Genomic DNA, 26,728 nt, shown 5'->3' with positions numbered 1-26,728 from the left:
GTATAGTTAGTCACAGCCCTGTCTAAACCACTAGTTAGTCACAGCCCTGTCTAAACCACTAGTTAGTCACAGCCCTGTCTAAACCACTAGTTAGTCACAGCCCTGTCTAAACCACTAGCTAGTTACAGCCCTGTCTAAACCACTATAACAGTGTGTATAGTTAGTCACAGCCCTGTCTAAACCACTAGTTAGTCACAGCCCTGTCTAAACCACTAGTTAGTCACAGCCCTGTCTAAACCACTAGTTAGTCACAGCCCTGTCTAAACCACTAGTTAGTCACAGCCCTGTCTAAACCACTAGTTAGTCACGGCCCTGTCTAAACCACTAGTTAGTCACAGCCCTGTCTAAACCACTAGTTAGTCACAGCCCTGTCTAAACCACTAGTTAGTCACAGCCCTGTCTAAACCACTAGCTAGTTACAGCCCTGTCTAAACCACTATAACAGTGTGTATAGTTAGTCACAGCCCTGTCTAAACCACTAGTTAGCCACAGCCCTGTCTAAACCACTAGCTAGTCACAGCCCTGTCTAAACCACTAGTTAGTCACAGCCCTGTCTAAACCACTAGTTAGTCACAGCCCTGTCTAAACCACTAGTTAGTCACAGCCCTGTCTAAACCACTAGTTAGTCACAGCCCTGTCTAAACCACTAGTTAGTCACAGCCCTGTCACATTGTACAGCATCCCTCTCTCTCTCTGACCCACCTGTAGAGAACGACCTCTCCCTCTCCCTGACCCACGACCTCTCTCTGACCCACGACCTCTCCCTCTCACTCACTCACCTGTACTATAACCTCTTCTTTAGACTGTTCCAGAACGCCCAGCCTCAGGATCTCTGACTTAGGGATGACCTGAGAACAGACACACATTGACTGATGATCTGAGGGATGACATACTCAAGGGATTCTTATCATCGACAGACCAGTTATCATATTCAGCTAGTTAAGCTCGTCCACACATATACACTATATATATATATATACACAAATACACTATATACACTATATATATATACAAAAACACTATATACACTATATATATATATACACAAATACACTATATACACTATATATATATACAAATACACTATATACACTATATATATATATACAAATACACTATATACACTATATATATATACAAATACACTATATATACTATATATATATACAAATACACTATATACACTATATATATATATACAAATACACTATATACACTATATATATATATATACAAATACACTATATACACTATATATATATATACAAATACACTATATACACTATATATATATACAAATACACTATATACACTATATATATATACAAATACACTATATACACTATATATATATACAAATACACTATATACACTATATATATATACAAATACACTATATACAAATACACTATATACACTATATATATATACAAATACACTATATACACTATATATATATACAAATACACTATATACACTATATATATATACAAATACACTATATACACTATATATATATACAAATACACTATATACACTATATATATATATATATATACAAATACACTATATACACTATATATATATATACACAAATACACTATATACACTATATATATATATATATATATATACACACACAAATACACTATATACACTATATATATATATATACACTATATACACTATATATATATATATACACTATATACATATACAAATACACTATATACACTATATATATATACAAATACACTATATATATATACAAATACACTATATACACTATATATATATACAAATACACTATATACACTATATATATATACAAATACACTATATACACTATATATATATACAAATACACTATATACACTATATATATATATACAAATACACTATATACACTATATATATATACAAATACACTATATACACTATATATATATATACAAATACACTATATACACTATATATATATACAAATACACTATATACACTATATATATACAAATACACTATATACACTATATATATATATACAAATACACTATATACACTATATATATATATACAAATACACTATATATATATATATATACAAATACACTATATACACTATATATATATACAAATACACTATATACACTATATATATATATATATATACAAATACACTATATACACAATATATATATATATACACTATATATATATATACACTATATACACTATATATATATAAATATACAAATACACTATATATATATACAAATACACTATATACACTATATATATATATATATACAAATACACTATATACACTATATATATATATATACACTATATACACTATATATACAGTGGGGAAAAAAAGTATTTAGTCAGCCACCAATTGTGCAAGTTCTCCCACTTAAAAAAGATGAGAGAGGCCTGTAATTTTCATCATAGGTACACGTCAACTATGACAGACAAAATGAGAAAAATAATCCAGAAAATCACATTGTAGGATTTTATGAATTTATTGGCAAATGATGGTGGAAAATAAGTATTTGGTCAATAACAAAAGTTTCTCAATACTTTGTTATATACCCTTTGTTGGCAATGACACAGGTCAAACGTTTTCTGTAAGTCTTCACAAGGTTTTCACACACTGTTTCTGGTATTTTGGCCCATTCCTCCATGCAGATCTCCTCTAGAGCAGTGATGTTTTGAGGCTGTCGCTGGGCAACACGGACTTTCAACTCCCTCCAAAGATTTTCTATGGGGTTGAGATCTGGAGACTGGCTAGGCCACTCCAGGACCTTGAAATGCTTCTTACGAAGCCACTCCTTCGTTGCCCGGGAGGTGTGTTTGGGATCATTGTCATGCCGAAAGACTCAGCCACGTTTCATCTTCAATGCCCTTGCTGATGGAAGGAGGTTTTCACTCAAAATCTCACGATACATGGCCCCATTCATTCTTTCCTTTACACGGATCAGTCGTCCTGGTCCCTTTGCAGAAAAACAGCCCCAAAGCATGATGTTTCCACCCCCATGCTTCACAGTAGGTATGGTGTTCTTTGGATGCAACTCAGCATTCTTTGTCCTCCAAACATGACGAGATGAGTTTTTACCAAAAAGTTATATTTTGGTTTCATCTGACCATATGACATTCTCCCCAATCCTCTTCTGGATCATCCAAATGCACTTCAGACAGGCCTGGACATGTACTGGCTTAAGCAGGGGGACACGTCTTGCACTGCAGGATTTGAGTCCCTGGCGGCGTAGTGTGTTACTGATGGTAGGCTTTGTTACTTTGGTCCCAGCTCTCTGCAGGTCATTCACTAGGTCCCCCCGTGTGGTTCTGGGATTTTTGCTCACCATTCTTGTGATCATTTTGACCCCACGGGGTGAGATTTTGCGTGGAGCCCCAGATCGAGGGAGATTATCAGTGGTCTTGTATGTCTTCCATTTCCTAATAATTGCTCCCACAGTTGATTTCTTCAAACCAAGCTGCTTACCTATTGCAGATTCAGTCTTCCCAGCCTGGTGCAGGTCTACAATTTTGTTTCTGGTGTCCTTTGACAGCTCTTTGGTCTTGGCCATAGTGGAGTTTGGAGTGTGACTGTTTGAGGTTGTGGACAGGTGTATTTTATACTGATAACAAGTTCAAACAGGTGCCATTAATACAGGTAACGAGTGGAGGACAGAGGAGCCTATTAAAGAAGAAGTTACAGGTCTGTGAGAGCCAGAAATCTTGCTTGTTTGTAGGTGACCAAATACTTATTTTCCACCATAATTTGCAAATAAATTCATAAAAAATCCTACGATGTGATTTTCTGGATTTTTTTCCTCAATTTGTCTGTCATAGTTGACGTGTACCTATGATGAAAATTACAGGCATCTCTCATCTTTTTAAGTGGGAGAACTTGCACAATTGGTGGCTGACTAAATACTTTTTTTCCCCACTGTATATATACACTATATACACTATATATATATACAAATACACTATATACACTATATATATATACAAATACACTATATACACTATATATATATATATATACAAATACACTATATACACTATATATATATATATATATATATACAAAGTATGTGGACACCCCTTCAAATTAGTGGATTCAGCTATTTCAGCCACACACGTTGCTGACAGGTGTATAAAATTGAGCACACATGCATTCTCCATAGACAAACATTGGCAGTAGAATGGCCCGTACTGAAGAGCTCAGTGACTTTCAACGTGGCACCGTCATAGGATGCCACCTTTCCAACAAGTCAGTTCCTAAAATGTCTGCCCTGCTAGAGCTGCCCCGGTCAACTGTAAGTGCTGTTATTGTGAAGTGGAAACGTCTAGGAGCAACAACGGCTCAGCCGCGAAGTGGTAGGCCACACAAGCTCACAGAACGGGACCGCCGAGTGCTGAAGTGCGTAAAAATCGTCAGTCCTCGGTTGCAACACTCACTATCGAGTTCCAAACTGCCTCTGGAAGCAATGTCAGCACAATAACTATTAGTCGGGAGCTTCATGAAATGGGTTTCCATGGCCGAGCAGCCGCACACAAGCCTCAGACCACCATGCGCAATGCCAAGCGTCGGCTGGAGTGGTGTAAAGCTCGCCACCATTGGACTCTGGAGCAGTGGAAACACGTTCTCTGGAGTGATGGATCACTCTTCATCATCTGGCAGTCCAACAGACAAATCTGGGTTTGGCGGATGCCAGGAGAACGCTACCTGCCCCAATACATAGTGCCAACTGCAAAGTTTGGTAGAGGAGGAATAATGGTCTGGGGCTATTTTTCATGGTTTGGGCTAGGCCCCTTAGTTCCAGTGAAGGGAAATCTTTCCTGTTTCAGCATGACATTTACATTTTAGTCATTTAGCAGACGCTCTTATCCAGAGCGACTTACAGTTAAGTGAGTGCATACATAATTTTTGTATTTTTCATACTGGCCCCCGGTGGGACTCGAACCCACAACCCTTCCGTTGCAAACGCCATGCTCTATCAACTGAGCTACATCCCTGCCGGCCATTCCCTCCCCTACCCTGGACGACCCTGGGCCAGTTGTGCGCCGCCCCATGGGTCTCCCTGTCGCGGCCGGCTGCGACAGAGCCTGGATTCGAACCAGGATCTCTAGTGGCACAGTTAGCACTGCGATGCAGTGCCTTAGACCACTATGCCACCAATGCCCCTGTGCACAAAGCGAGGTCAATACAGAAATGGTTTGTCGAGATCAGTGTTTAAGAACTTGACTGGCCTGCACAGAGCCCTGACCTCAACCCCATCGAACACCTTTGGGATGAATTGGAACGCCGACTGCGAGCCAGGCCTAATCGCCCAACGTCAGTGCCCGACCTCACTAATGCTCTTGTGGCTGAATGGAAGCAAGTCCCCACAGCAATGTTCCAACATCTAGTGGAAAGCCTTCCCAGAAGAGTGGAGGCTGTTATAGCAGCAAAGGGGGACCAACTCCATATTAATGACCATGATTCTGGAATGAGATGTTCGACAAGCAGGTGTCCACATACTTTTGTTAATGTAGTGTATGTTACATGTGTAAAGTGCTATTGGAGGGTTACCTTGACAGCGTAGGTTTTCTGCTTGGCCTTGTCCTTCACCTTCAGAATGGGACCAAAGGATCCTTTAGCAATATAACCCAACACCTGGGACAGGAGAGAGGAGGTGGACAGAGTATAGTCTCAAAAACCCAACAGTAACTAGGTTCTGGTTTCAATAGAGAGAAATAGTAGCTCTTTTTGTAGGCACTAACAGATGCTAACTCCGCTAACAGATGCTAACTCCGCTAACAGAGGCTAACTCCGCTAACAGAGGCTAACTCCGCTCATGGCTCGTTGGGCAAAGGCTATGAGACAATTAATGTTATTTTTTTTTTTGAGTTTCTGGTTAAAGGCCGAAAATAAGGTCAGTGGTAAACACAGGCTTATGAGATCTTATACGTTTTGTTCTAATGAGATCATCTTTGTCAGCTAACATCACTTTTGGTGAATTTTGAAGCAATTATGTAATCAAAACAAGTAAAAATGTAATCGATGTGCTAACATGTAAACAACCAACCTACACCTCAGTTCGCATGCCTGTGACGCCACCAACAGCTTATCCAGCTTCAAGCTAGCGAGTGAAGCTGTCTCTTAATTAATTAAAGCTTGGCCTTAGTTTACAATCCAAACGAGTACCTTCCCGCTGAAGAGATATGGTTTATTTATAATTCATTAAGGTCATATTAAAGGAACGAGTCACCTATTTGGAATGTTATATAGTTTTTGTGCAACTCTGAGCGATGTTCTATCCATTCTCTGTATCATGTGCTATTGTTGTTCAAACAGGCAGAAATGCAGCCAGTATGACGTAGCATTGTGATAAAGTCGCTCTCACTACACTGGAAGTTAATAGGAATACGACTTTTAGATCGCGAAAACGTCTATAATACATGTCAGATTTCAACACTGGCCGATGGCATAACGCCGGAGGTTGTCTTCTCTCAAATGAGCCATTGATCATATTTTTTTGCAATATTCCCACCTCGAGAAATGTGTAATTTAACAGAGGGTCCACCACATTTCTATTAGTCTGCCTCTTCAGTCCAGGGTGCATTGCATTGTGCTGCCCAGTGGCTCCACCATACCTCAGCGGGCTCCACCCTTGCCCCAGGACGGGCTCCACCCTTGCCCCAGGACGGGCTCCACCCTTGCCCCAGGACGGGCTATGCAGAGGCAGCTGTCTGCTGCCGACCTGGCAACATCACGTGGTAACGCATTCCACCAAGCGCGAGACGTCCGTTTACATTGATATGAATAACAAGTAACAGAATGGATCTCCTCAGTACCTGTTAGGGTCCTCTAACATATTGATCCTACGGTATAGGGTCCTCTAACATATTGATCCTACGGTATAGGGTCCTCTAACATATTGATCCTACGGTATAGGGTCCTCTAACATATTGATCCTACGGTATAGGGTCCTCTAACATATTGATCCTACGGTATAGGGTCCTCTAACATATTGATCCTACGGTATAGGGTCCCCTAACATATTGATCCTACGGTATAGGGTCCTCTAACATATTGATCCTACAGTATAGGGTCCCCCTAACATATTGATCCTACGGTATAGGGTCCTCTAACATATTGATCCTACGGTATAGGGTCCTCTAACATATTGATCCTACGGTATAGGGTCCTCTAACATATTGATCCTACGGTATAGGGTCCCCCTAACATATTGATCCTACGGTATAGGGTCCCTAACATATTGATCCTCCGGTATAGGGTCCCCCTAACATATTGATCCTACGGTATAGGGTCCTCTAACATATTGATCCTACGGTATAGGGTCCTCTAACATATTGATCCTACGGTATAGGGTCCCCTAACATATTGATCCTACGGTATAGGGTCCCCTAACATATTGATCCTACGGTATAGGGTCCTCTAACATATTGATCCTACGGTATAGGGTCCTCTAACATATTGATCCTACGGTATAGGGTCCTCTAACATATTGATCCTACGGTATAGGGTCCCCTAACATATTGATCCTACAGTATAGGGTCCCCTAACATATTGATCCTACAGTATAGGGTCCTCTAACATATTGATCCTACGGTATAGGGTCCTCTAACATATTGATCCTACGGTATAGGGTCCTCTAACATATTGATCCTACGGTATAGGGTCCCCTAACATATTGATCCTACAGTATAGGGTCCCCTAACATATTGATCCTACAGTATAGGGTCCTCTAACATATTGATCCTACGGTATAGGGTCCTCTAACATATTGATCCTACGGTATAGGGTCCTCTAACATATTGATCCTACGGTATAGGGTCCTCTAACATATTGATCCTACAGTATAGGGTCCCCTAACATATTGATCCTACAGTATAGGGTCCTCTAACATATTGATCCTACAGTATAGGGTCCCCTAACATATTGATCCTACGGTATAGGGTCCTCTAACATATTGATCCTACGGTATAGGGTCCCCTAACATATTGATCCTACGGTACAGGGTCCCCTAACATATTGATCCTACGGTATAGGGTAACATATTGATCCTACGGTATAGGGTCCTCTAACATATTGATCCTACGGTATAGGGTCCTCTAACATATTGATCCTACGGTATAGGGTCCTCTAACATATTGATCCTACGGTATAGGGTCCCCTAACATATTGATCCTACGGTATAGGGTCCCTAACATATTGATCCTACGGTATAGGGTCCCCTAACATATTGATCCTACGGTATAGGGTCCCCTAACATATTGATCCTACGGTATAGGGTCCCCTAACATATTGATCCTACGGTATAGGGTCCTCTAACATATTGATCCTACGGTATAGGGTCCCCTAACATATTGATCCTACGGTATAGGGTCCTCTAACATATTGATCCTACGGTATAGGGTCCCCTAACATATTGATCCTACGGTATAGGGTCCCCTAACATATTGATCCTACGGTATAGGGTCCCCTAACATATTGATCCTACGGTATAGGGTCCCCTAACATATTGATCCTCCGGTATAGGGTCCCCTAACATATTGATCCTACGGTATAGGGTCCCCTAACATATTGATCCCTACGGTATAGGGTCCCCTAACATATTGATCCTCCGGTATAGGGTCCTCTAACATATTGATCCTACGGTATAGGGTCCCCTAACATATTGATCCTACGGTATAGGGTCCCCTAACATATTGATCCTACGGTATAGGGTCCTCTAACATATTGATCCTACGGTATAGGGTCCCCTAACATATTGATCCTACGGTATAGGGTCCTCTAACATATTGATCCTACAGTATAGGGTCCCCTAACATATTGATCCTACGGTATAGGGTCCTCTAACATATTGATCCTACGGTATAGGGTCCCCTAACATATTGATCCTACGGTACAGGGTCCCCTAACATATTGATCCTACGGTATAGGGTCCCTAACATATTGATCCTACGGTATAGGGTCCTCTAACATATTGATCCTACGGTATAGGGTCCCTCTAACATATTGATCCTACGGTATAGGGTCCTCTAACATATTGATCCTACGGTATAGGGTCCCCTAACATATTGATCCTACGGTATAGGGTCCCAACATATTGATCCTACGGTATAGGGTCCCCTAACATATTGATCCTACGGTATAGGGTCCCCTAACATATTGATCCTACGGTATAGGGTCCCCTAACATATTGATTCTACGGTATAGGGTCCCCTAACATATTGATCCTACGGTATAGGGTCCCCTAACATATTGATCCTACGGTATAGGGTCCCCTAACATATTGATCCTACGGTATAGGGTCCCCTAACATATTGATCCTACGGTATAGGGTCCCCTAACATATTGATCCTCCGGTATAGGGTCCTCTAACATATTGATCCTACGGTATAGGGTCCCCTAACATATTGATCCTACGGTATAGGGTCCCCTAACATATTGATCCTACGGTATAGGGTCCCCTAACATATCGATCCTCCGGTATAGGGTCCTCTAACATATTGATCCTACGGTATAGGGTCCCCTAACATATTGATCCTACGGTACAGGGTCCCCTAACATATTGATCCTACGGTATAGGGTCCTCTAACATATTGATCCTACAGTATTTTTTTTTGAGCAGTGTATATACATTTCCTTTTTTAAAATATATTTCCCTTTTTTACTTTCCAACCCCACGACCCCTTCCCTAATTGGAGTAAACTAGTGAACAACAATGCTTAGGCCTCTACTTCCAGCTTATAAATACTATATACATTTTATGGACACAGTCAATTTTACAATAATTCGATTTTGTTTGTTTTTACTCCTGAACTTCCTCCGATCATTTTCATGATGTCCATCCGGTTTGCTTCTATATGCCATATCTTTCTATCTGTGCTCTTTCACAAAAGCTCTCAACCTATAACCTATATACTTATTATGGACACAGTATGCTTTACATTAGTTATCTTGTTGTTATTAGTTGTTATTAGTCCCATCCTTCAGCTCCATTCAACACCTCCCATCTATCTCTTAACACCATCCATATAGGATTTCTATTTGCCATATATTTTTCAACTGTACTGTGATGTTTTACAAAAGTTCTGAACCTTTCTATTCTCATTGTTTCTACAGATTGTCAATTGAAAATAAACATTTTTGCTAAAAGTATTATTATATTATTGATCGACTGTTAGCTAACGTTAGCTAATAGGTAAACAGACACTGCTTGCAGCTAGCTAGCAACACAGACTCACCAACAGAATGCACAAATAACTTGGGAACCCGATCGATGGGAGAACCATCCAATGAATAAATATGTAGTCCATCTGAAACATTCCTGCGAGAACAACATGTATTTAGTCTTGCCCACATTAAGTACACGTTTTAAACCAACCAGGGCTTTCTGACGTTTTAAACCAACCAGGGCTTTCTGACGTTTTAAACCAACCAGGGCTTTCTGTAAGGTAACAAGGTCAGATTGCAGCTCTAACATAGTCCTGGTCAACAGTTTGGTCAATGCCATACATAAGTGTTGTCTACATACAGATTAATATTATACATTTTTAACAGATAGACCAATATTACTGATATAAATAGTAAAGAGAACAGGTCCCAGTACCGACCCCTGCGGGACACCTTTTGTAATATCCAGGAAAATACACTTAACACCATCAGAGATCACACGTTGAGTCCTGTCTGACAGATCATTTTAAAACCACTTGCAAGAAGCCTGATCCAGGTTTATTTCAGTCAACTTTTGAATGAGAATGTAATGGTCAACGGTATCTATAAATATTGTTTTATTTATTTAACCAGTTAAAAAAAACTATTTTGCGAGGGCGACCTGGCAAGAAGGCAAAACAAGGAAATAGCAGTGTACATTAAATATTACAGAAAAATACAAATTACACACAAAAGACAGTGTCACAGGCGAGGACACTAACTTTAATATCTTTTGAAGCATGTTCCAGGATGAAGGGGCATTATGGGGAAAAGATTGTTTCCCCATCTCAGTTCTAGCCTTAGGAAAAGACAAGGACAGCAGCGACTGTGAACGAAGACTGTATTGCGTGACTGATCTGGTCAGTAAGGAACAGAGATACAAAGGGAGTTGTCCTATCAATGCTTTGTCCACGAGTGTACCAGTGCTTTAGCCTCCTGGTGGAGAGAGAGGTCCATTGCAGCATACACATCACAGTGACGGGTGAGTGATCTGGCATTTGTAATAAATCTTAACGCCCCATGATAAACTGTGTCCAGAGTTAAGGTACTTGCTGAGGCCTGCATATAAACACTATCACCATAATCCAGCACTGATAAAGTGCCTTGAACAAGATCCTTTCTGGCTAACATTGAAAAGCAAGATTTGTTCCTAAAACAGAAACCCAATTTCAACTTCAGTTTCTTGGTCAAGTTATCAACGTGCTGTTTAAAATTCAGCTTTTCATCGAACCAGATCCTAAGATATTTATAGGAGGTGAGCCTATCAATATGCTGGCCTTTTAGAGTTCAAATCTGCAAGTGACTCCATCTGTCTACTTTCAGAGAAGAGAAAAACAAACATTTTGTTTTCCTTGCATTAAGCACACGTTTCAATTCGAAACTGCCTTTGAATAACATCAAAAGCCAAGTCCTGAAAAGCCTTCTCAATATTAGATGCGCTAGAATAAATAATTGTGTCATCAGCATACAGATGGAGATTTGCAGAGTCAACAGTCTTCCCTAGATCATTTATATACAGTGTAAAAAGGTTCGGACCTAAAGTTGAGCCCTGGGGAACTCCTTTCGTAAGCCTTGGATTTCATACCCTCCTGTGCTATACACTGTGTTCTGTCAGAAAGGTAGTTTTGGAACCAATCCAATGCATCAACACTTAAACCAACCTGTTTTAGTCTATACAACAGCAGGTCTTGGTCAACAGTGTCGAAGGCCTTCGATAAGTCAACAGATAGTGAAACACAGTGATTTCTCTTGTCCTACAACCTTACTGCAGTATGTGTACTACGCTTGGCTCTAAAACCTGACTGGAATTGAGATAAAACTGAGTTATTATGAACACAGTCTTTCAACTGTGAGTTCACCAGTTTTTCCAAAACTTGTGCCAGTGCAGACAGTTTAGATATGGGACGAGACGGATCTCCACCCTTATGGGGTGACGTAGATATGGGACAGATCTCCACCGTTATGTAAAGGGGTGACGTAGATATGGGACGGATCTCCACCCTTATGTAAAGGGGTGACGTAGATATGGGACGGATCTCCACCCTTATGTAAAGGGGTGACGTAGATATGGGACGGATCTCCACCCTTATGTAAAGGGGTGACGTAGATATGGGACGAGACGGATCTCCACCGTTATGTAAAGGGGTGACGTAGATATGGGACGGATCTCCACCCTTATGTAAAGGGGTGACGTAGATATGGGACGGATCTCCACCCTTATGTAAAGGGGTGACGTAGATATGGGACGGATCTCCACCCTTATGTAAAGGGGTGACGTAGATATGGGACGGATCTCCACCCTTATGTAAAGGGGTGACGTAGATATGGGACGGATCTCCACCCTTATGTAAAGGGGTGACGTAGATATGGGACGAGACGGATCTCCACCGTTATGTAAAGGGGTGACGTAGATATGGGACGGATCTCCACCCTTATGTAAAGGGGTGACGTAGATATGGGACGGATCTCCACCCTTATGTAAAGGGGTGACGTAGATATGGGACGGATCTCCACCCTTATGTAAAGGGGTGACGTAGATATGGGACGGATCTCCACCCTTATGTAAAGGGGTGACGTAGATATGGGACGAGACGGATCTCCACCCTTATGTAAAGGGGTGACGTAGATATGGGACGGATCTCCACCCTTATGTAAAGGGGTGACGTAGATATGGGACGAGACGGATCTCCACCCTTATGTAAAGGGGTGACGTAGATATGGGACGGATCTCCACCCTTATGTAAAGGGGTGACGTAGATATGGGACGGGACGGATCTCCACCCTTATGGGGTGACGTAGATATGGTCCCCATCATTACACACACCTGGTCTCCATCATTACACACACCTGGTCTCCATCATTACACACACCTGGTCTCCATCATTACACACACCTGGTCCCCATCATTACACACACCTGGTCTCCATCATTACACACACCTGGTCTCCATCATTACACACACCTGGTCCCCATCATTACACACACCTGGTCCCCATCATTACACACACCTGGTCCCCATCATTACACACACCTGGTCCCCATCATTACACACACCTGGTCTCCATCATTACACACACCTGGTCCCCATCATTACACACACCTGGTCTCCATCATTACACACACCTGGTCCCCATCATTACACACACCTGGTCTCCATCATTACACACACCTGGTCTCCATCATTACACACACCTGGTCTCCATCATTACACACACCTGGACTTCATCATTACACACACCTGGTCCCCATCATTACACACACCTGGTCCCCATCATTACACACACCTGGTCCCCATCATTACACACACCTGGTCTCCATCATTACACACACCTGTTCTCCATCATTACACACACCTGGTCCCCATCATTACACACACCTGGTCCCCATCATTACACACACCTGGTCCCCATCATTACTCACACCTGTTCTCCATCATTACTCACACCTGGTCCCCATCATTACACACACCTGGTCTCCATCATTACACACACCTGGTCCCCATCATTACACACACCTGTTCATCATTGTCTCCTTGATTCCTCCCCCTTTATTTAGCCCTCAATTGCCATCAGTCATTAGGTAGTATTGTTTTCTCTCACGTTGGTTCATCTGTATCGGATCATTATTAAACTCACCTTCTGCACCTGCTTCCTGGCGTTACAATATGAGTGAGATGGGCAGCAATGATCTCTGCACCAAGTTCTAGAAAATAAGGGTTTAATTCATCCGGACCAGCCGCTTTCTTAATATCAATAGATTTGAGTGACTTTACAACATCTGAAAGCTCAATCTCTGTCAAATTAAATAGATGAACCATAGGCCGGCAAGAGGCAGTTTCATTCACTGCCTCATTCGAGATGTTAGGTTCATATCAAATAAATGCCCAGCCTTAGCAAAATCCTCATTAAACATGTCAAGCAGTTCATTCTTGTCCGTCACATCCATTGAATCTGAGGTCAATTTCAGCGGAAGACCAGAGGGGTTAGTGTTGGCATTCATGGTTCTAATGGTTTTCCATCATTTCGTCGGATTATTGAGGTTTGACTTGGTAGATTCGTAATAGAAGCTAGATTTGCATTTCAGTATTAACAAGGTGCACTTATTTCTCAGTGCCCTGAATAACTGCCATTCAGACTGGGAATGACCCTTTCTGGCTTTGGCCCATTGTGTGTTTCGTTTATGGATCAAATCAGATAATTCCCCTGTAAACCAGGGATTGTCTCTACCTCTTACCCGGTACTTTTTGAGAGGGGCGTGTTTATCCCAGATAGTAGAAAACATGGAATGAAAATAGGAGAATGCCTCTTCGATGTCCGGAATAAGCTCAATCCTATCCCAGTTGCATGCATAACGTTCATGCAGGAATGCCTGCTCACAGAACTGTGTACAATTTCGTTTGACTATGAACCGAGGGGGCACTCTGGGGATTTTAGTGTCTCTAATGCAAGCAACTGCACAATGATCACTTCAAATCATTAGGGAAAATACCAACGGCTGAGTATTTATGCGGATTGTTAGTTAGAATAACATCAATAAGTGTTGATTTAGAGATGCCTTTTGGATTGAGTCTTCTGACTGCATTTATCATTTGAGTACAATTCAGTCTTTCTTATGGCCTCGGAGTCCCAGTTTAAATCGCCCATAAGCACCAACAATTCACTAGAACGAAAAGAAAAAAAAAGAATAATATGCTGAGTCAGTCTTTTAGAACCTTAAATGCCCTAAAACATGTTCAGCTGTAGCTAGTAGAGTGTGTGCCAGGAGCGCTGCTGCCTTCGTCAGAACGCCAGCGCGTTCAACAGCCGCTTCAGGAATGTGCTGACAGGGATTTCGCCCAGTGTGTGGATCTTGTCAATGCGCCCAGTCGCCTTGCAGTAGGCTACCGCACAGTGAGGCAGCAACGGGCCCAGTAGACCGGCCAATCACCGGTGGCGAGTCCACCCTGCGGGGGTATCCTGGGCTAGGAAGCCCCAGTGCATCTAGACGTTATGTCACAGCGCAGATACCGACCTCCGGCTTCCACTGCACAGCAAGGCAGGAGAGGAGTAAGAGGAACACAGATGAAAAACCTGACCGTCGAGGAGCATCCAGGGCTAGTCGGCCCAACGTGTCTAGACAGTCAGTCACCGTCGAGGAGCATCCAGGGCTAGTCGGCCCAACGTGTCTAGACAGTCAGTCACCGTCGAGGAGCATCCAGGGCTAGTCGGCCCCAACGTGTCTAGACAGTCAGTCACCGTCGAGGAGCATCCAGGGCTAGTCGGCCCAACGTGTCTAGACAGTCAGTCACCGTCGAGGAGCATCCAGGGCTAGTCGGCCCAACGTGTCTAGACAGTCAGTCACCGTCGAGGAGCATCCAGGGCTAGTCGGCCCAACGTGTCTAGACAGTCAGTCACCGTCGAGGAGCATCCAGGGGCTAGTCGGCCCAACGTGTCTAGACAGTCAGTCACCGTCGAGGAGCATCCAGGGCTAGTCGGCCCAACGTGTCTAGACAGTCAGTCACCGTCGAGGAGCATCCAGGGCTAGTCGGCCCAACGTGTCTAGTCAGTCACCGTCGAGGAGCATCCAGGGCTAGTCGGCCCAACGTGTCTAGACAGTCAGTCACCGTCGAGGAGCATCCAGGGCTAGTCGGCTAACGTGTCTAGACAGTCAGTCACCGTCGAGGAGCATCCAGGGCTAGTCGGCCCAACGTGTCTAGACAGTCAGTCACCGTCGAGGAGCATCCAGGGCTAGTCGGCCCAACGTGTCTAGACAGTCAGTCACCGTCGAGGAGCATCCAGGGCTAGTCGGCCCAACGTGTCTAGACAGTCAGTCACAGATGTATCCTCTCTCGGCTTTCAGGGAGGGCACCACACCCCGGCTCCGTCTCCTCGTGTAGAAACCAGCAGATATCACTGATTGGTTTACTAGCGATTCTATTGCTTTGATCCTGTAGGATTTTAGATTGTGCCTGTTGTTTAATGACAACTCGCGCAGCCTATAACGGTTTTGTTAAGTAATAAAAACTTGTAACACTTGAAATAAGACAGCAAAATTATTTTAATGATCTAAGCAATTTAACACAATCTAAAACAAGCGTAGCAGCTGAAACGGTGCTCTGTTCAGGTCTAAAACCCGGATTGGTGCACATTAAAAATAGAATGAGAAGTTTAAAAAGTTCTTAGCTGAAAGTTAGTCAGGGATTCTAAAACTTTGGAAAGGCAAGATAACTACTGTCCAATTTCCAAGTTATCTAAGCCAGAAGGATCTCCTGTTTCATGTAGGGCGAGGATTTCACTCAAAATAGTTTTAAACCCCTGTAGGTCTAAGCCCTTAGATCGCAATATCTACTAAGCTAACATATGGAATTGTTTTAAGATGGCCGTAAATGTTATCATTTAGCTATTTGAATTGTAATTTCAGGACCCATGTAGGTATAATTTTTTTAATGAAACATTGAATTTGGCCTTTACTGCTATAGCCCATAGGAACGCATTGAACATGGTAGAACAGACAGTAAAACAGGAATAAGGTTTAATGTGTCTGTCCTATATCTGAGAAAGAAAAATAAACTATGCACATAATGCCATTTTTACAAAATCCCTGCTGCAGTGTGTGCAAACCTGGTCAAGACCTGCAGGAAACGTATGATCTCTGTAAACGCAAACAAAGGTTTCTCTACCAAATATTAAGTTCTGCTTTTCTGATGTATCAAATACTTATGTCATGCAATAAAATGCAAATTAATTACTTAAAAATCATACAATGTGATTTTCTGGATTTTTGTTTTAGATTCCGTCTCTCACAGTTGAAGTGTACCTATGATAAACATTACAGACCTCTACATGCTTTGTAAGTAGGAAAACCTGCAAAATCGGCAGTGTATCAAATACTTATTCTCCCCACTGTAATGCAATTTTTACAGCCTTCAGAGGACTCCCCTGAGTCGGTTATATTTACTACTGTTTCATTTGTTGGCTTTATGTGTTTTTAGGCAAATGCCGGTGAGTACTGAACTGTAAACCAATGAAAACTTGTATACTATCCATGGTGCTATCTCTGCTGATCCCGTCTGCCAATCCCGATATCCATATCTAAAGGCAGTAGACAGCTGATGATGAGAGCGAGATCTCCGTCTAGCAAACTGCTATCAGGTAAAGTATTTATTTATTTGTAATGAGCTATTTTGTTATAGAAACGTGATACCATCAATGCAAGCTGTAAAATGACGCCCCAACTTAGAACACTGCAACCGTAGTAACCTGAGCTCAATTTTGAGTCTCATAGCAAAGGGTCTGAATGTCAATAAGGTCTTTCTTTATTTAAAAAAAAAAAAAAAAACTGTTTTCGCTTTGTCATTATGGGGTATTGGGTCATTATGGGGTATTGGGTCATTATGGGTTATTGGGTCATTATGGGGTATTGGGTCATTATGGGGTATTGGGTCATTATGGGTTATTGGGTCATTATGGGGTATTGTGTCACACCCTGGCTCTGGGGACTCTATATGTTGAGCCAGGGTGTGTAAGTTCTATGTGTTTATGTTCTATGGTGTAATTCTATGGGTGCTATTTCTATGTTGGCCAGAGTGGCTCCCAATCAGAGGCAACGAGTGTCAGCTGTTGCTGGTTGTCTCTGATTGGGAGCCATATTTAAACAGTCTGTGTCCCTTAGTGTTTGTGGGATCTTGTTCCGTTTGGTTTGTTTCCGTGTCGGTTGTGTTAGACCGAGGACGTCACGTTTTCGTTTCGTTGTTTTGTTCGTGCATTCATTATATAAATAAAATATGTTTGCAACTAACGCTGCGCATTGGTCTACTCCGTATAACGATCGTGACAGAAGATCCCACCAAGACAGGACCAAGCAGCGTGAAGAGGAGAGAGGATGGACCTGGGATCAGTGGAGTAGGAGTCTCGACTGGGCCAAGCCAAGTGAAGAGCAGAGTGGTTGGACTTTGGAGCAGTGGGGTGAGAGTCTGGCGAGAACTAGGGAGGCCTGGTCCACGGGGAGGAGAGACACCCAGAAATTTCTTAGGGGGGGGCTCACGACGTGGACGTCGGGGCAGCAGGAGGCCGCGATAGAGCGGTCCAGCGGGTTGGCAGAGGAGGCCGCCAGGTTACGGGGGCCACTGGTATTAAAGGGGAAGGAAAGTGTAGAGGCACGGCGAGAGGTACTGGGGTGTGTTACCAGTCCGGTCCGGCCCGTTCCTGATCCCCGCGTAGGGCCAGTGGTGTGTGTCCCCAGTACGGTCCGGCCTGTTCCTGCTCCCCGCATTGAGCCTGTGGTGCGCGTCGGCAGCCCGGTCCGGCCTGTTCCTGCTCCCCGCACCAAGCCTATGTGCGGCTGTTCCTGCTCCCCGCACCAAGCCTATGGTGCGCGTCGCCAGCCCGGCCCGGCCTGTTCCTGCTCCCCGCACCAAGCCTATGGTGCGCGTCGCCAGCCCGGCCCGGTCCATTCCTGCTCTCCCCACCAAGTCAGTGGTGCTCTTCGTCAGCCCGGCTCGGCCTGTTCCTGCTCCCCACACCAAGCCAGTGGTGTGCGTCGTCAGTCCGGCACAGCCCGTGCCTGTTCCACCGGTGCCTGGTCCGGTACCGGTCAGCTGCTCCACGCCGGAGCTAGAGCAATCCGCTCCACCAGTGTTCAGTCCAGCTCCGCCCAGCAGGGCCAGACCGGACCAGGGGTACTGTGGGGGGTTAGAGAAGGAGTGGGGATCATGCCCAGAGCCGGATCCGCCTCCAAGGCGGAGTGCCCACCCAGCCCTCCCCTGGTTTGTTTTGTTGAGGCGCGGTCACAGTCCGCGCCTTTGGGGGGGGGGTACTGTCACACCCTGGCTCTGGGGACTCTATATGTTGAGCCAGGGTGTGTAAGTTCTATGTGTTTATGTTCTATGGTGTAATTCTATGGGTGCTATTTCTATGTTGGCCAGAGTGGCTCCCAATCAGAGGCAACGAGTGTCAGCTGTTGCTGGTTGTCTCTGATTGGGAGCCATATTTAAACAGTCTGTGTCCCTTAGTGTTTGTGGGATCTTGTTCCGTTTGGTTTGTTTCCGTGTCGGTTGTGTTAGACCGAGGACGTCACGTTTTTGTTTCGTTGTTTTGTTCGTGCATTCATTATATAAATAAAATATGTTTGCAACTAACGCTGCGCATTGGTCTACTCCGTATAACGATCGTGACATATTGGGTCATTATGGTGTATTGTGTGTAGATTGATGAGAAATTGTTTTATTTAATCCATTTTAGAATAAGGCTGTAACGTAACAAAATGTGGAAAAAGTCAAGGGGTCTGAATACATTCAGAATGCATTGATTGGTAGGTTACACCATATTTAGATACTTCTAATACTACCTTAGACACCTTCGCTATCTGAAATATACATTATGAAAAACATGTCTCACACTCACTATCATAGTTAATAATATAAACCACCGAACTTTACCAATGCATCCGACATTATGCCCATCATGGTATTGGGCAGCTGCTAACATTATGCATGCCCATCATGGTATTGGGCAGCTGCTAACATTATGCATGCCCATCATGGTATTGGGCAGCTGCTAACATTATGCATGCCCATCATGGTATTGGGCAGCTGCTAACATTATGCATGCCCATCATGGTATTGGGCAGCTGCTAACATTATGCATGCCCATCATGGTATTGGGCAGCTGCTATTTGAGAACTCATCTGGTTTAGAATTCAATCTGGTTACCTCATTGCACAACTGTTTTTAGAGAAGACTGTATTGCAAGGTACACTACATGTGTACGCTATTGCCATATGTATTGGCCAATACGCATATACAGCTGTCGTCTTTAAACCTCCACTCTAGCACACACACCTTTCTATCTGCATGCTTTATTTGAGTTTCTATGCAAATGATTGAATGTTTCTTTAAGCTTGCAGCTAGTTACTTGAAATGAGACATATCATTCAACAATTGATTTCACTGACAGCCAACTCTCCTGCTACAGTGAGGGAAAAAAGTATTTGATCCGCTGCTGATTTTGTACATTTGCCCACTGACAAAGACATGATCAGTCTATAATTTTAATGGTAGGTTTATTTGAACAGTGAGAGACAGAATAACAACAAAGAAATCCAGAAAAACGCATGTCAAAAATGTTATAAATTGATTTGCATTTTAATGAGGGAAATAAGTATTTGACCCCTCTGCAAAACATGACTTAGTACTTGGTGGCAAAACCCTTGTTGGCAATCACAGAGGTCAGACGTTTCTTGTAGTTGGCCACCAGGTTTGCACACATCTCAGGAGGGATTTTGTTCCACTCCTCTTTGCAGATCTTCTCCAAGTCATTAACATTTCGAGGCTGACGTTTGGCAACTCGAACCTTCAGCTCCCTCCACAGATTTTCTATGGGATTAAGGTGTGGAGACTGGCTAGGCCACTCCAGGACCTTAATGTGCTTCTTCTTGAGCCACTCCTTTGTTGCCTTGGCCGTGTGTTTTGGGTCATTGTCATGCTGGAATACCCATCCACGACCCATTTTCTCACCCAAGATTTGACGGTACATGGCCCCGTCCATCGGCCCTTTGATGCGGTGAAGTTGTCCTGTCCTCTTAGCAGAAAAACACCCCCAAAGCATAATGTTTCCACCTCCATGTTTGACGGTGGGGATGGTGTTCTTGGGGTCATAGGCAGCATTCCTCCTCCTCCAAACACGGCGAGTTGAGTTGATGCCAAAGAGCTCGATTTTGGTCTCATCTGACCACAACACTTTCACCCAGTTCTCCTCTGAATCATTCAGATGTTCATTGGCAAACTTCAGACGGGCCTGTATATGTGCTTTCTTGAGCAGGGGGACCTTGCGAGCGCTGCAGGATTTCAGTCCTTCACGGCGTAGTGTGTTACCAATTGCTTTCTTGGTGACTATGGTCCCAGCTGCCTTGAGATCATTGACAAGATCCTCCCGTGTAGTTCTGGGCTGATTCCTCACCGTTCTCATGATCATTGCAACTCCACGAGGTGAAATCTTGCATGGAGCCCCAGGCCGAGGGAGATTGACAGTTATTTTGTGTTTCTTCCATTTGCGAATAATCGCACCAACTGTTGTCACCTTCTCACCAAGATGCTTGACGATGGTCTTGTAGCACATTCCAGCCTTGTGTAGGTCTTCAATCTTGTCCCTGACATCCTTGGAGAGCTCTTTGGTTTTGGCCATGGTGGAGAGTTTGGAATCTGATTGATTGATTGCTTCTGTGGACAGGTGTCTTTTATACAGGTAACAAACTGAGATTAGGAGCACTCCCTTTAAGAGTGTGCTCCTATTCTCAGCTCGTTACCTGTATAAAAGACACCTGGGAGACAGAAATCTTTCTGATTGAGAGGGCGTCAAATACTTATTTCCATCATTAAAATTCAAATCAATTTATAACATTTTTGACATGCGTTTTTCTGGATTTTTTGTTGTTGTTATTCTGTCTCTCACTGTTCAAATAAACCTACCATTAAAATTATAGACTGATCATTTCTTTGTCAGTGGGCAAACGTACAAAATCAGCAGGGGATCAAATACTTCTTTCCCTCACTGTATCTCTCTCAGAATGACCTTCTTGATCCAAACCAGTCAGATTTCAAGACTGGTCATTCAACTGAGATTGCTCTTCTCTATGTCACGGAGGCTCTCCGCACTGCTAAAGCTAACTCTCTCTCCTCTGCTCTTGTCCTTCTAGACCTGTCTGCTGCCTTTGATACTGTGAACCATCAGATCCTCCTCTCCACCCTCTCCGAGTTGGGCATCTCCGGCGCTGCTCACTCTTGGATTGCGTCCTACCTGACAGGTCGCTCCTACAAGGTGGCGTGGCGAGAATCTGTCTCCGCACCACGTGCTCTCACCACTGGTGTCCCCCAGGGCTAGTTCTAGGCCCTCTCCTATTCTCGCTATACACCAAGTCACTTGGCTCTGTCATATCCTCACATGGTCTCTCCTATCATTGCTACGCAGACGACACACCATTCATTTTCTCCTTTCCCCCTTCTGATAACCAGGTGGCGAATCGCATCTCTGCATGTCTGCCATATCAGTGTGGATGTCGGATCACCACCTCAAGCTGAACCTCGGCAAGACGGAGCTGCTCTTCCTCCCGGGGAAGGACTGCCCGTTCCATGATCTCGCCATCACGGTTGACAACTCCGTTGTGTCCTCCTCCCAGAGTGCAAAGAACCTTGGCGTGACCCTGGACAACACCCTGTCGCTAACATCAAAGCGGTGACCCGATCCTGCAGATTCATGCTCTACAACATTCGCAGATTACGACCCTACCTTACACAGAAAGCGGCACAGGTCCTAATCCAGGCACTTGTCATCTCCCGTCTGGATTACTGCAACTCACTGTTGGCTGGGCTCCCTGTCTGTGCCATTAAACCCTACAACTTATCCAGAACGCTGCAGCCCGTCTGGTGTTCAACCTTCCCAAGTTCTCTCACGTCACCCCGCATCTACTACAAGACCATGGTGCTTGCCTACGGAGCTGTGAGGGGAACGGCACCTCCTTAACTTCAGGCTCTGAACAGACCCTACACCCAAACGAGGGCACTGCGTTCATCCACCTCTGGCCTGCTAGCTCCCCTACCTCTACAGAAGCACAGTTCCCGCTCAGCCCAGTCAAAGCTATTCGCTGCTCTGGCACCCCAATGGCGGAACAAGCTCCCCCACGACGCCAGGACAGCGGAGTCACTGACCACCTTCCGGAGACACTTGAAACCCTACCTCTTTAAGGAATACCTGGAATAGTATAAAGTAATCCTTCTACCCCCCCCATAACCCCTCACACTAGACTACTGCCATAACCCCCCACACTAGACTACTGCCATAACCCCCCACACTAGACTACTGCCATAACCCCCCCACACTAGACTACTGCCATAACCCCCCACACTAGACTACTGCCATAACCCCCCACACTAGACTACTGCCATAACCCCTCACACTAGACTACTGCCATAACCCCTCACACTAGACTACTGCCATAACCCCTCACACTAGACTACTGCCATAACCCCTCACACTAGACTACTGCCATAACCCCTCACACTAGACTACTGCCATAACCCCTCACACTAGACTACTGCTACACTGTTTCCCCTGCCATAACCCCTCACACTAGACTACTGCCATAACCCCTCACACTAGACTACTGCCATAACCCCTCACACTAGAATACTGCCATAACCCCTCACACTAGACTACTGCCATAACCCCTCACACTAGACTACTGCAACACTATTTCCCCTGCCATAACCCCTCACACTAGACTACTGCCATAACCCCTCCCACTAGACTACTGCCATAACCCCTCACACTAGACTACTGCCATAACCCCTCACACTAGACTACTGCCATAACCCCCCACACTAGACTGCCATAACCCCCCCACACTAGACTACTGCCATAACCCCCCACACTAGACTACTGCCATAACCCCCACACTAGACTACTGCCATAACCCCCCACACTAGACTACTGCCATAACCCCCACACTAGACTACTGCAACACTGTTTCCCCTGACATAACCCCCCACACTAGACTACTGCCATAACACCTCACACTAGACTACTGCCATAACCCCTCACACTAGACTACTGCCATAACCCCTCACACTAGACTACTGCCATAACCCCCCACACTAGACTACTGCCATAACCCCTCACATTAGACTACTGCCATAACCCCCACACTAGACTACTGCCATAACCCCCCACACTAGACTACTGCCATAACCCCCACACTAGACTACTGCCATAACCCCCCACACTAGACTACTGCCATAACCCCCCACACTAGACTACTGCAACACTGTTTCCCCTGACATAACCCCCCACACTAGACTACTGCCATAACCCCTCACACTAGACTACTGCCATAACCCCTCACACTAGACTACTGCCATAACCCCTCACACTAGACTACTGCCATAACCCCTCACACTAGACTACTGCCATAACCCCCCACACTAGACTACTGCCATAACCCCCCACACTAGACTACTGCCATAACCCCCCACACTAGACTACTGCCATAACCCCCCACACTAGACTACTGCCATAACCCCCCACACTAGACTACTGCCATAACCCCCCACACCAGACTACTGCCATAACACCCCACACTAGACTACTGCCATAACCCCCCACACTAGACTACTGCCATAACCCCCCACACTAGACTACTGCAACAATGTTTCCCCTGACATAACCCCCCCACACTAGACTACTGCCATAACCCCTCACACTAGACTACTGCCATAACCCCCACACTAGACTACTGCCATAACTCCCCATACTAGACTACTGCCATAACCCCCACACTAGACTACTGCCATAACCCCCCACACTAGACTACTGCCATAACCCCTCACACTAGACTACTGCGTAACCCCCCACACTAGACTACTGCCATAACCCCCCACACTAGACTACTGCCATAACACCCACACTAGACTACTGCCATAACCCCCCACACTAGACTACTGCCATAACCCCCACACTAGACTACTGCAACACTGTTTCCCCTGACATAACCCCCCCACACTAGACTACTGCAACACTGTTTCCCCTGACATAACCCCCCCACACTAGACTACTGCCATAACCCCTCACACTAGACTACTGCCATAACCCCCCCACACTAGACTACTGCCATAACCCCTCACACTAGACTACTGCCATAAACCCCTCACACTAGACTACTGCCATAACCCCCCACACTAGACTACTGCCATAACCCCTCACACTAGACTACTGCCATAACCCCCCACACTAGACTACTGCCATAATCCCCCACACTAGACTACTGCCATAACCCCTCACACTAGACTACTGCCATAACCCCTCACACTAGACTACTGCCATAACCCCCCACACCAGACTACTGCCATAACCCCCCACACTAGACTACTGCCATAACCCCCCACACTAGACTACTGCCATAACCCCCCACACTAGACTACTGCCATAACCCCCCACACAAGACTACTGCCATAACCCCCCACACTAGACTACTGCCATAACCCCTCACACTAGACTACTGCCATAACCCCTCACACTAGACTACTGCCATAACCCCTCACACTAGACTACTGCCATAACCCCTCACACCAGACTACTGCCATAACCCCTCACGCTAGACTACTGCCATAACCCCTCACACTAGACTACTGCAACACTGTTTCCCCTGCCATAACCCCTCACACTAGACTACTGCCATAACCCCCCCACACTAGACTACTGCCATAACCCCTCACACTAGACTACTGCCATAACCCCCCACACTAGACTACTGCCATAAACCCCCACACTAGACTACTGCAACAATGTTTCCCCTGACATAACCCCCCCACACTAGACTACTGCCATAACCCCTCACACTAGACTACTGCCATAACCCCCCACACCAGACTACTGCCATAATCCCCCACACCAGACTACTGCCATAACCCCCCACACTAGACTACTGCCATAACCCCCCACACTAGACTACTGCCATAACCCCTCACACTAGACTACTGCCATAACCCCTCACACTAGACTACTGCCATAACCCTCACACTAGACTACTGCCATAACCCCCCACACTAGACTACTGCCATAACCCCCCACACTAGACTACTGCCATAACCCCCCACACTAGACTACTGCCATAACCCCCCACACTAGACTACTGCCATAACCCCCCACATCAGACTACTGCCATAACCCCCCACACTAGACTACTGCCATAACCCCCACACTAGACTACTGCCATAACCCCCCACACTAGACTACTGCCATAACCCCCCACACCAGACTACTGCCATAACCCCCCACACTAGACTACTGCCATAACCCCCCACACTAGACTACTGCCATAACCCCCCACACTAGACTACTGCCATAACCCCCCACACTAGACTACTGCAACACTGTTTCCCCTGACATAACCCCCCACACTAGACTACTGCCATAACACCTCACACTAGACTACTGCCATAACCCCTCACACTAGACTACTGCCATAACCCCTCACACTAGACTACTGCCATAACCCCCACACTAGACTACTGCCATAACCCCTCACATTAGACTACTGCCATAACCCCCCACACTAGACTACTGCCATAACCCCCACACTAGACTACTGCCATAACCCCCCACACTAGACTACTGCCATAACCCCCCACACTAGACTACTGCCATAACCCCCCACACTAGACTACTGCAACACTGTTTCCCCTGACATAACCCCCCACACTAGACTACTGCCATAACCCCTCACACTAGACTACTGCCATAACCCCTCACACTAGACTACTGCCATAACCCCCTCACACTAGACTACTGCCATAACCCCTCACACTAGACTACTGCCATAACCCCCCACACTAGACTACTGCCATAACCCCCCACACTAGACTACTGCCATAACCCCCCACACTAGACTACTGCCATAACCCCCCACACTAGACTACTGCCATAACCCCCACACTAGACTACTGCCATAACCCCCCACACCAGACTA

General features: G+C 44.8%; 1 protein-coding gene across 1 annotated transcript in view; it reads right to left on the bottom strand.

The window, feature by feature from the left end:
- Window positions 1–26,728, bottom strand: part of LOC123483458 (ribosomal protein S6 kinase-related protein-like) — an 80,462-nt gene that overhangs the window by 31,783 nt on the left and 21,951 nt on the right. The window contains exons 3-4 of the mRNA XM_045213512.1: window positions 5,582–5,665; window positions 780–848 (exon numbers count right to left, since the gene is read on the bottom strand). Coding sequence (XP_045069447.1) covers window positions 780–848; window positions 5,582–5,665 — 153 coding nt within the window. The remainder of the gene's footprint in view (window positions 1–779; window positions 849–5,581; window positions 5,666–26,728) is intronic.

This window comes from Coregonus clupeaformis, unplaced genomic scaffold, assembly GCF_020615455.1.
Source record: "Coregonus clupeaformis isolate EN_2021a unplaced genomic scaffold, ASM2061545v1 scaf0117, whole genome shotgun sequence".
NCBI classification, from domain to species: domain Eukaryota; kingdom Metazoa; phylum Chordata; class Actinopteri; order Salmoniformes; family Salmonidae; genus Coregonus; species Coregonus clupeaformis.
This window is presented reverse-complemented; position numbering and strand designations above follow the sequence as displayed.